The sequence below is a fragment of the Cornus florida genome, unplaced genomic scaffold (genome assembly GCF_030987335.1).
Source record: "Cornus florida cultivar Cherokee Brave unplaced genomic scaffold, ASM3098733v1 CherokeeBrave_3.0.0_Hap2_Chr11, whole genome shotgun sequence".
Taxonomy (NCBI): domain Eukaryota; kingdom Viridiplantae; phylum Streptophyta; class Magnoliopsida; order Cornales; family Cornaceae; genus Cornus; species Cornus florida.
The window spans coordinates 101,485,760-101,498,630 of NW_026775581.1; the positions used below are offsets into that span (position 1 = coordinate 101,485,760).

Below are 12,871 nucleotides of genomic sequence, written 5' to 3' on the forward strand. Positions count from 1 at the left end.
AAAATGTAAAGGAAATCCTGAGCAGCTGTTTCATTTGGTCATAATCTCCCTTGTATTTTGATTTTTGACTATCTTCCCTTTAATCTCCCTTGTGTATCTTCACATGTCTATACATCGTATTTTAATCTGACAATTCATACACTAATAATCTAATCCGACATGATATGATATATAATATGCTATAAATGTATTATTTAATTTTTATAATATATATGATCAAAATGTTTTTAGCATTATTTTTTCTTCTTTCCTCTATTCTTTCTGTCTTATTCCTTTCTTTCCATTATTATTTATTATTTTTTTTATTTTTTATATATTCAGCGGTAACAAAGAGTCAAAAATTTAAACCCCCACCCTCTACCCAAGCCTTGACTTTGAAGCTAGGAAGTACAAACACTTCCACTATGGAGCCCTATTCGTGTCGGATACCGTTACTGTTCGAGTACTCCTTGGATACATGTTCAACATTTCATATAAGTGTTCATAAATAAAAATTAAACTTATTATTTCGGACACTTTACCGACACTTTCTGGACATTTCTAGTACAAGTCTATTCAGTAATCTTGAAAAAAATATGAATTCTATCATGACAAAGTAGTGAAATAATGATATATCATTTCATACCGTAATTTATTCTATTTTTTATCCATACCGTAATTTATTCTATTTTTTAAAACTTTGACGTGTCTGTTCGTGTCTGTGCTACATATAACAACCATTGAGTTACAAAAATTACAAATCTGATACAAACATGCAAAATCTTTAAGCCTGCCAATCACAAGCTAAACTCACTCTTTTTATATCCATGTAATGAAACATCATTCCACTTCCCCTTGGAAGAAAACACAAAGCACTATTCAAAATGAGATTATCTTCACACAAAAAAAAAAAAAAAAAAAAAAAAAATCATGCACTTGATTTCTAATGATTCAAATAATGTTTATTTATTTATTTATATTGGGTAATAATGTACCCTAAAAAAATAATTAATAAAATATTGATAGGATAGTGCATTTTCACTTAAAAGTTTATTTTTGATCCCCATTCAACCTTAAGAATAGGTCATATGCTTCATCGATTATCTAAAACACTTTTGAGAGAGAGAGAGAGAGAAAGGGAGACTTGAGAAAATATAGTGGTTTCTTTGCATGACATAAACGGCGCACTATAACTTTATAGCAGGACCTTTGAAGTTTCTATCACATTTAATAATAATTATTGAAATTCAAGTGGAGTGATTTTCACCACAGATTATTTATTTTCCCACCATAAATAAAGTATATGTTTTTATCATGAGCCCACCAAAAATAAAAAATAAAAAAAATTGAAATCTCTATTATTTATATTAATTTATTATTATTAATGATGATTTTGTATAATTTATTAATAATAATTTTTGTACAAGATAGTTTGCAAAAATAAATTATTGTTTGTCCCTTCAAAGTCCAATCAACCTTTTTAATCTTAATTTTTAAAAATCAAATAGTAATTGTGATTATAATCCATCCTACAATATATTAATACTCTGTTTATATATATATATATATATATATACATACATTACTTGTTATGATTTAAAGACAGTATTGTACAACCGTACTTTGTAAAGACTTTGAATAATTATGTAAAATTCAAAAAGATTGAAGAATTCAAGTAACACTAATATCAATAAATTTAAAAGTAACCATATCGAATTTAGATTGGATCAAAAACTGGTTCATTTCAAAAATTAAAGAATGGTTTGATTTAGTCTTTAAAAAACAGTTTTTATTTTATTTTTTGGTTATCAAAAAAAAAATAATATCTAAATCCTTCTTACTTCTTTTTTTTCTTGTTTAAATGAATTTTCTAACAAGGCAAGGCAAAGCAAAGCAGTATCATATACTAATCTAATCATCTAAATTTATTAGGACAGACTAGGTAATTAATTGTTACGAGTATAAAAATATCCAAAGAGCTGAAGTTTGATTGGTAGTTGACAGTTGATTCTTCCTCAATGTAATATCTGTAAGGGTTTCGACCGCACAGAAGTCTTTCCCCTCTCTCTTTCTCTCTAGTCCTCAGTAGGAAACCCTCTGAATTTCTGAGAAAGTCTCCAATTCCATGAATTAGCAAGATTAACAAACCCTCTCGATTTTCTAAGTTGCCAATCAGAGGAAAGAAAATGGGGGAGAATTCGTCATCGTCCCCAAAACCAATCCAATCAGCCAACACGATCGAATCGATCCCTCAAAACCCTTCGAACCCAGCCATGCCCTCTCCTTCAAACCTATCTCACTCCCCATCAATTGAAATCCCACAACAAATCTCATCCCCACCTATACCTCAAATGCCCCAAACCCCATCACAACAACAACAACAACAACAACAGCACCAGCACCAAATCGCAACGCCAACCGTTGGATTGGATTACCAACAAAAACCCCAACAACAGCAGCAGCAGCAGCAACAACTTATTCAACAACAATTACAGCAGCAGCAATTGCAACAACAGAACAATTTGATATCAAGCTCGAGTTATCAAATTCAGCAGAGCTTACAGAGATCGCCCTCGATTTCTAGGTTGAACCAGATGCAGCAGCAACAGCAGCAGATGCAGCAGCAATACGGTGTCACCTCGGGGGCGGGTGCAATGCGGCAGCAAGTTGGGGTTTATGGACAGATGAATTTCGGTGGCGGTGGCCTTGCTCAACAGCAACAGCAACAGCAACAACAAGCTCAGCAACAACAAGCTCAGCAACAACAATTGGGTCAGATGGGTACTGGCAATTTGGCAAGGTCTGCATTGATTGGGCAGACGGGGCAACTGCCTATGTTGTCCGGTTCTCAGTTCAACTTGCAGTCACAGTTGTTGGCTTCGGTATGATTTGCTTTGTTGATAGTACATAATGTACATTATACTTTGTTATTGGATTGAATGATAATTGCCAGTTCAATTGTTAGAGTTGTCAAGTTTTTAGCTTTCTCTTAATTTGTATGTTGTTTTTCATAGTGAACATTGTGTGTATTTCTTTTCTAAGAATATGGAACTTTGAGTGCAGCCAAGGCAGAAAACGGGCTTAGTCCAAGGGTCATCCCAGTTCCATCTGAGTAATTCTCCTGGACAGCCTTTACAAGGTATGCAAGCAATGGGGATGATTGGGTCGTCTCTTAATATGAGCTCACAAGTCAGAGCAAATGGGTCCCTTGCATATGGCCAGCAACGGATAAACCAGGGTCAAATGAGACAGCAATTGTCACAACAAACTCCGCTCAGCTCAACTCAGGTACATTTTTATCTATTCTTATTCCTTTTTGCCATTTTTGTTTTGTACTCGGATTAAACTTCGTAAAATTCTCAAATCTTTGTGCCTTCTTTGTAGTAGTTTAAATGATCGCCTAGGCAGTAAAGTATAGGTACTCTTGTTTTCTTGTTGGCGGTCATTTAAGTTCATAGCATACAGAAAGATTGGACATGAAAGATTTATATGATTAATTAGGGCCTTAATAGGGGCAATTTGGCATTCCAGAAAAGAATGATGTATATTTGATTATGTTGATGCCATCTAGGACATTTAAAATAGAGCAGTAACTAGTTCGAGGACAACTGGAGGAGATCGTTTTCTTTTTAAATGTTCTCTTACCATTGTTTAGCTGGAGTTGAGTATATTTTTTTTCACCTTGGCAAAAACTCACACCCCCACTTCCCCTATGGGGACTTGTACCCTCAACCTTCTACTTTGGAAGGTCAGAAAGTACCACTAGGCTACAGCTTTTGGTGGTGAAGTTGAGTGTATTTTCCATTCTTTTGTGGACTTCTTTAAGATGCTGTTCGCAAGGTTTATCTCTTTATTATTTTATTTTATTATTATTACTTTTTTTGGTGTTAAAGTTGATTTCTTGAGTGAGTTTAGATAGCCATGCAGTATTATCATGTTTGTTTTTCTGTATATGTATTTACATTTGTTTTCATGTAGTTGATATTTAACATTTTATTTTTCTTTAGAAACTACAGGCTCAAAGCTTAGCAAGGACATCATTAATGAATCCTCGATTACCTGGGTTGGCTCAGAATGGACAATCAGCTATGATGCAGAATGCTTTGTTGCAGCAACAGTGGTTGAATCAAATGCCAGCAATGTCTGGTCCTAATTCTCCTTTATCTCGTCTTCAACATCAGAGGCAGCAACAAGCACTTATGCAACAACAACTAGCTTCATCTCCTCAGATGCACCAAAATTCTATGGCCTTGAACTCACATCAATTATCCCAACTGGTACAGCAGCAGCAGCCGATGGGGCAGCAGCAACAGCAGCAGCAGCAGCAGCAGCAGCAGCAGCAGCCACAACAACAACAACAACCACTGCCACCACAACAACAGCTTTTGCATCAGCAGCAGCAGCAGTCTCCCAGGATGGCTGTAGCTGCTGGCCAAAAATCTTTAAGCTTGACAGGATCACAACCAGATGCTACTGCATCTGGGACAACTACACCAGGGGGTAGTTCAAGCCAAGGAACAGAAGCAAGTAATCAACTTCTTGGGAAGAGAAAGATACAGGATTTGGTTTCACAGGTCCTTCATGCAATTTTATTTTGCTATTTTTCTTTCCCATAATATGCATATTTTAGTGACAAATTTGTGATTTGAATTTTAGTTACAGAATGATCTGAATTTTTGGAGTTGATTGGACAGATCAAGACTAGTTCTTGGTGATGGAAAAATGGGTTTAGAATGAAAGCATGGCAACCTTGAGTTACGTAGAACCAATGGCCTTTTCAAAAACTAATATGGATGTGATGAGGGACGTACAACAAGATATATAATCCTAAATCTTAAGGGATGTAGTAGAATCCCTTCTTCCATTGAAGACCCATTTGTGGATGGTAGAACCTTCAAGCTCTATCTTCTCCAACCTCCTCCTCCAAGCCTCTCCTTCTTCCTCCTTGGTTCTTTATCTTCAAGAATCACCTCTATGACCAAAGGGCCAAGTGGCTCAGCGGTACTGGCTCTTACTTCCCAAAGGGGAGGTCTAGAGTTCAAGTCTCAGTGGCAGTTGGGTGTGTTTGTGGTTACCCTTTCTTGAATTCCATAAGTTATGTTTGGTGGGAACCCTTAGAGAGTAAATAAGAGAAACCTAGAGAGAGAAATATGCGTAGAGACTTTGTCTTCTAAAGCATGCAAGACAACCACTAGGTTAGTGAGCACTCTTAACACATATATATAGGAGTCCAAGGGAGTGGTAATATCACTCCTCACAACCTTCTAGAGTGCTCATAGCACCCTCTAGTCCCTAACTTTCTTTTTCCACTCCCTCTTGCTTAACATTCAAACGTGGGCTAGAAGTGAGGATCTATTGGGCCCATTCTCTTCTTGGCTCCAATGGGCTAATTAATTGACCCAGTCATCTCATGACCCAATTCAAATCAATCCATTAACCAAACTTAATTGCACAATATAAGAATGGTTGCACTCTAATTACATAAATGGTTAAACCATGAAGTCAATTTACAATATGGCCCCTCTACTCTTAATTAGCCATCGGATAAATAGATGTCATCAATCCAATTACTATATTGATCCTTCATTTCAACTCGTGGATTATTTCCCGTTTGATCACATAAAATTTCCTTTGAAAAAAATAATATATTTAATAAATAAATATATACAAAACCATTTAATTAAAACACTGAGTCCCCAGATTTTTCCGTGATCAAACTAATCAAGTCAAAATAAATATATAGCATAGATGCAATCTTGATAGTATGCTCCAATGTTAATAATTAATAGCTACCCAAAGTACCCGGGTCTTAAGCCTTGGGGCCCACCAAATAAATCTAAGCAACCACTAATCAAGATGAGCCCGGCCGTCTCTCATGCTTGACAGTCATTTGTTATGACATTGACAAGGAGCAATTGTTGCGATAGCTCCCGCAATCTTCTCAACTTATCGTTGATCCAACACCATTCTTTTCAAATAGAGAGTGCATCCTCTATCATTGAATCTGTTATTTATATTCCCTATGCATGAACACCCATCACACACATATAAAACACATGCATGGTCAAAGGGACAACCTCGATCCATCTCATGGACCGACCAATACACGGCATGCACCATATATGTACAACATTTAATTAAGACCCAAATTCCATCAATAATAAATGTCAATTATATCCCATTCATTGTCTTGAAGGGCACATAATCCCAACACTTGGAAAAATTTGAAATATCTATACGAGTTTGGGAAACTTAATGCGTGTTGTTGTTGTTATTGTTATTTAATATGATCATCTAGAATTATTTGGATTACTTGGCAGTTTGATAATCAATTTGGCAATTGTGGTAATATTCTATAGTTTAAGTAATTTTTTATTATTTGACATATCAAATAATTCCAAGGTAATCATTATGATCATCTTATGGGTTCTCAGGTGGATTCACGAGGAAAGTTGGATCCTGAAGTTGAAGATCTTCTATTGGAAATTGCTGATGACTTCATTGATTCGGTAGGGCTTGCTAACACTCTTTTTCAGCCATATTGTAGCCACTCTATGTTTCTCTGTGTGGGAACCTGCATGTGTGCAGTTAATGGTGCTTAGTTTCCATCTTTTTTACTTCTGTAGTGTTAAGACTAATATGTTTGCTGCTTGAATAATCTTTGACACCCCCTATCAGAGTTAGCAGTTGAAATGTTGTTAACTTTTAATGTTCATTTACTATTTGCCCTCTTTTATTATAATACATAGTATTAATAAAATTTTAATAATAAAGAAATATCAATATAATAAAAGACTTGATTTTTCTCTCCTCGTCTCTCTTTACTCTTCCTCGTATAACCTCACCTCTTTCTCTCCTCAACTTGTTGCCTCCATGACTGCCGTCTGCATTATTCACCACTACACCATCACCTCTCGGACCTCCAATTCCATAATCACAATGAACCCCAACCACCAAGTCACAACATCTCAGTGTTTTCTCTCTCTAAAACAAAGGAGGTGATTTGTGTTAAGATCGTTTGTTCCAACACGATAGACATTGGTCCTGCTACCCTATTGTAAATCTTTCACTGAACCGGCACTGTTAAAAGTGATATTTTCTATGTGACATATATGATATATGCCTATCAAAAAGAGATCCCGATGCAGAAAAAACCCATATCTAGTGGTGGTGGAGTGGTAAAGGTGATTGAAGCGACCTAATTGTAGCTCATATGGTGAGATGGTGGAGGTTGTTGTGGGTCTGGTGGTGGGTTAGGGTTCTTAAATTCCAAATGGAGAGTCAACTGAGATGTGAAAGACTTACAAAGAATATGGTGAAGCTAAAAAGCCAAATAGGATTCTAAAATCCTGTGTATATATGTATGTATATATGTAGAGAGAGAAACCATACACACAGATCAGTGTTGGCAGTTGAAAATTTGAGTTTATATTTGCTAAATTGTTGTGGTTTTTCACTGCTTAAGGGTGGTATGTAGATGAATTAAGGGCTTGGGACAGTGGTGTTGGATTGAAGGAAACTGTGTTTGTCATGGTTTTGAGAGGTTGGACTTGTTACTGATGGGATAACAGAGGTGGAAGAGAAGAGAGCATGGCTGGGCAATGGTAATGGGGGGAGCATTGATGGGGTGAAGGCACAATGGATGAGTAGTGGTATGGTGGGGTTGGAGAAGTGAGATAGCAAAGGAGGTGATAGCTCAGGAGAGGAGAAGAATAAAGAGATGAAGGGAACATAGATTAACCGAGAGATGGTGAAATTGTTAGAGAGAGAAAGAGAAGGTTACGGGGAAGAAATTTAAAAAGTGGAGGAGGGCAAACTAGTTGTTTCAGTAGGGTTAGTTATGTCATTTCAAAAGGATGAGTAGGGATGCTTTTCACCTGATTATGTTTTTTAATCATCAGAACACCACCACAATTTTCATTATCTTTGTGATTTCGTCTGAAGTTATTTAGCCCACATTTTTTTATGCGATACTTTGTTTGAAGTAGTTTTGAATTGATTCATTGTGGAATCTGTGTTTTATCTCCCTCTACTTTGGTGATATCTTATGATAAAAAATGATGGTAAATATCTTATTTTTAGGTTGTTCACAAGAGGCATACTTGTGAACATCAGAACACCACCTAAAATTTCATTTTCTGTGTGATTTCATCTGAAGTTATTTATCCCATATTTTTTTATGCGATACTTTGTTCGGAGTAGTTTTGAAATGATTCATTGTGGAATCTGTGTTTTATCTCCCTCAACTTTGGTGATATCTTATGATAAAAAATGATGGTAAATATCTTACTTTTATGTTGTTCACAAAAGGCATGCTTACCTTCTTTTTTAACTATTGGTAAGATGAGCAATGGGATACCAGTATGCTTGCCCTGCATGTAGCATAACACTGACCAAAGGTCACAATTTATTTGGTCCACAAATCAAGGATATCAACTTCAAAAGTACACACAATTGGATAATCACAGTGACCCACACCTCCTTTTTATTTTTAATTTTTTATTTCTACATACAATGTTGGGGAGTTTTTGTTTTCTGGTTTGTAAGGCCCATGGATACTGCATCTACATCTTTAAATAATTGTATTGAGTTCTTTAAGAAACTTTTCTACTCGGAACCATTGAAATTGTATTACTACATGGTATTCTGCTAGTTGGTCGTCTTGCAGTTAGTTACTTGTTTTTGTAGTCCATCTGCAAAATCCCTTATATTTGGTGGATGATCATATGTTTTAGCATAGGTAATTGTGGTTTTTCTTGTTACTGCTCATCCTGTCTTGTGTCTCTACAGGTAACTACATTTGCTTGCAGTTTGGCAAAGCATCGGAAATCTTCGATTTTAGAGTCCAAGGATGTACTGCTACACCTAGGTCTGTGCCACTGTTATACATTCTATCAATCGCTTGATATGTACGCTATTTTAACATGTTGATCTAATTGGATGAATTTTAGGAAGAGATTAGATTGTATATGCATTTTCTTTTCTTTTTTTGGAAGGTAAGCAAACAGAGACAACACACACACACACACACACACACACTAGTTCCCCAATGGGATGAACTTTCAACCTCTCATGTGTGAAGAGAAGATAGGGAAGATACGACTTGAGCTAAAGTCTTGGTGGTTAGATGATGAAGGAATCAAAGCGGGTACCTCATCTGCATGGTTTAGTTAGCTGTGTCTTCATGTTTTGTTATGATTCAATCTATGTTATCCACTGAATCTGTTCTTTGGTTGCAGCGATAAATGTTATATTGTTGACTGCAACAATTTTTAAGATTCTTTTTACTATTCAGGCATAATTCAGCTTATATATATATATTTATTTATTTATATTTATTTATTTATATTTATTATTTATGTTTTAAGTTAGCAGACTACTCAAATGATTTCACTGAATTTTCGTAATTTGTACCTGCATACCATGTGTCTAGAGGTGAGAAAAAACTGTCCATACCTGGTCCCCATTGGCTGTCATGGACAAGTTAGTCTGCAAGTTTGATACTTTTCAGGATAGCTGCTTGTCTCTTTAAAATAAAAAAAGAAAAGAAAAAGAGGGGCCTTAAAGATTAACCATTTTAAGTCATAATTCCTTGAGCTATCTCTTTAACATGATTACCAGTGCTCTGTTTCCATCTTCATTGCTTTGTTTGTATCAGCACCCAAATTGCCTTTTTTTTTTCTTCCTTTTTTGGTTGCATCTCTCTCTCTCTCTCTCTCTCTCTCTATATATATATATATATATATATATATATATATATATATATATATATATATATATATATATCTCATGCAATTCGACATGCAAATTTCTTAGAACCCGAACTCGTACTCTAGAGTATCATAGAACTCCATTGATCCTGGGTAACAATTTCGCGCCATTTTTGGTTATTTACTAGGATTAAGTTCCTTCAACTACCATTTTGTAGTATATAGCATTATTGGACTTATAGCATGATTTTCTTGGATTGTAAGTGAAATCCAAGAGTTGATTGGAGAGGAGGGGTCCATGTAGAAACCCCCAGTGGTTGGGTTAAGGCTGTTGAGTAGTATTTTAGGACCGTTATCATTCTGGTGATATGCTCTGCATCCAATGGCACGATACACCTGTTTTCCTATTTTGTTTTGAAGTTAAGACAAATGGAGCCTTAATCTTACAAAAGGAAATCATGTGCAGAGAAAAACTGGCGTTTGACTATCCCAGGGTTCTCAAGCGAAGAGAAGAAACATCAACAGAACATTGTAAGTATTTACCCTTTCTTATATGCAGGATGGAAATCACTTTGTGTTTATTTGAATTAAAAGTAATATATACAAGAAATGTTAATACAATGAAGAAGATGAATGGATTTTTATGAAGATTTTCCTCAAATTTCTAATGGACAGTTGATGACGCAAATTAGAAACTATGGTAATGTAAAACAAATCTAAAATCATCCAAACCCCTTTTTCATATTACACTTGTTTAAAATTCATATATTTTGACTGTGCATACCTCTTTTCTTGATATTACTATACTTGACCTCTGTTTCAACTGTTGTTTGAGTGATCACAATTGTCTGGTTGACTTGAGCACTAGATACACAAATATTCTTTGATTAAATCCCAAAATACTAGATATTCTGATTTTGAATGAAAAATACATGCAGTCATCAAGTGATCTCCACAAGAAGCGTCTCAGTATGGTGAGTTGGAATTGTTTGTAGGTTGCCTTTTATCTGTCTTCTTCTTTGATGGACCACTAAAAATTTCCTGTTGGAACAAACTATGAATCAGGTACGTGCATTGATGGAGCCATCACATTCTGAAAGAAATATTAATAATGCTAAAGAGATGCCCAGGCAGGGGCTTGGCAACCCAGTTGGTGCCAACCAGCCGATACGACCTTCTCCAAGTTCAGAGAAGCTGGTTTCACAATCACCTGCTTCTCAAATGCTGCAGCAAACGCGGTTTTAGTGGATAGAAGTTCTCATATCCATTTGGTCTCCATGTTCATTGTGTATAAACACCTAGACTTTGTTGGTAAGCAACCAAAGCTGTCAAATACTTATTTCATTGCTTTCATTAGGTGTAGTTCACATTAATTTTTATAGATGAAACATACCATTTGTTAATAGGCTCTGAGGTTGCATGCTCGGTATGCATGTAAGTGGAATTTTCTTCCCTTGACATTATGCTGCTTTTATTATAATATGAAGATGCATTATGGAGAATATTATTCAATGGGTTAGGTGATGCTACATTATGGGTTAGGAAAGCAGTGGGAAGGTGATGCTCACTTCCCCATGGGGTGTCCTTGTACTTCAGTAGATGATGCTTGCACCCACAAATCTTCTCATTTTATTAATACAGGAAAACACTTTGTTTTGAGAAAATTGAACTTGCAATACACCAATTCTTGACAAGGAAGTGTCCTTGTTTTTCTTAAAAGAAATGGACACTTGGCTACATTTCAATAATAATCAAAAAAAAAACCACCCTGGACGTTATCCTGAGTGATTTCTTGACAGCTCCTTTTTTCCTTTCGGGTTGTGTGGTAATGCTCATCTTCATGGAACTTTCCTAAGGTAATTTGTTGGGGGCTCTGGAAGTAAGACATAGATTGACTTATTTGGATTATGGCTCCCCTTTGCCTCGTATGGTCTGTATTGAGATAGAACCAAAGATTTCTGAAGCAGATCCTGTTCTGTTTAGATTGAAGGAGATTTCTGTGAAGTGTTTAGCTTCTATTGTCATGCATCAATAGAGTATTAAGGGTTATCATTTGTTGCTTTCTTTGATCATCTTCGTTGATTTTTGGATCTGCATGCATCGTCTACCAATTCTATTCATTTCTCATGAAGTTGTTACTACCTAAAGGACGGTAAGTTTTTCGACCGAAGGGCTTCTCAATAAGGTTTGGCCCTTCTGGCTTTTGCCTTTGTGTTGTGTGATTGAAATTTCTGATGGTTCTCCAAAGAAAATTTTGTGGAAAATGATCGACTATTTATTTAACTAGCTTATTGATGTAGTATCTAGAATAATAGACTGTGTATTTAAGTTGCTTCAGTATCTTCTTTTGTCCCCTTTTATGACGCACTAGAATCCCAAATTATCATCATCTAGCCTCAGTGTGAATGGACTGGTATCTAACCAATTTTTTCTTAATGCAGGTTGGAATAATGAAGGAACAAGCTTTAGTTAATTGGTAAGTATTTGATATTGGAAAACTGAGTGTGGAGAAGCACAGTTGCAGACCATCTATTGGTTTGTTCAAACTTGAAAAATATGACCATCCAATTGAGCTGATAGTGACATGGAATATACAGTTGACAAAAGTTGTGAGCCCATGCCTCGCAGCATGAATTGAGCTTGAGTTTGGCTCCTCTCCTGTACCTTTATATCTCACCATATCAGCGTTGTAAAATTATTGGGAGGTGTTGTCGGATGGGTCTTACTTAGCAGTTCAGTATATGCTAAAATAATCCAGATTGGGTTACTTTTAGCTTTTCAGTTTCAGTTTACAGTTACATCTGTGAATGGTGCAGAATGTTTTCGATTTTTTTTTTTTGGTAAGGATGTTTTTGTTTGTTTTTCTGTACATTTTGGTAACTGTTTTAGTACTAGTTGATGGTGCTTGATTTTTCCTGATGCTGTCACGGCACGATGAAGCCTCTACCTTAGTATAACGGAGAGTTTACAGGAGAGGAACCAAACTCATGGACCTTGGCTTGTTTGGTCTTAGTATACTTCTGCATTTTCTTATAATTTAAGGAAGTAATGTGTTGGATATATATATATATATATATATATATATATGTCATTTTCTTTTTGTAGCTTAACAAATTTATAAATGGAGAAACTAGGGGCTGAAATTTGGTTGTGTTTCAGTGCATTGATTCAGTTGTTGGCCT

General features: G+C 35.8%; 1 protein-coding gene across 3 annotated transcripts; it reads left to right on the top strand.

The window, feature by feature from the left end:
- Window positions 1-1,987: 1,987 nt before the first annotated feature.
- LOC132287146 (transcription initiation factor TFIID subunit 12b-like) lies at window positions 1,988-12,603 on the top strand. 3 transcript variants are annotated; one of them, XM_059789661.1, is made up of 9 exons: window positions 1,988-2,861; window positions 3,043-3,267; window positions 3,987-4,553; window positions 6,414-6,488; window positions 8,770-8,848; window positions 10,156-10,220; window positions 10,628-10,663; window positions 10,755-11,000; window positions 12,131-12,603. In XM_059789661.1, exons 1-8 carry the CDS (start codon window positions 2,166-2,168, stop codon window positions 10,932-10,934), a joined length of 1,923 nt encoding a protein of 640 aa, XP_059645644.1. In that variant the 5' UTR covers window positions 1,988-2,165; the 3' UTR covers window positions 10,935-11,000; window positions 12,131-12,603. The 3 variants fall into 3 exon arrangements, with proteins under 3 accessions (XP_059645644.1, XP_059645645.1, XP_059645646.1); XM_059789662.1 differs by having other exon boundaries at window positions 3,996-4,553; XM_059789663.1 differs by lacking the exon at window positions 10,628-10,663.
- Window positions 12,604-12,871: the final 268 nt, after the last annotated feature.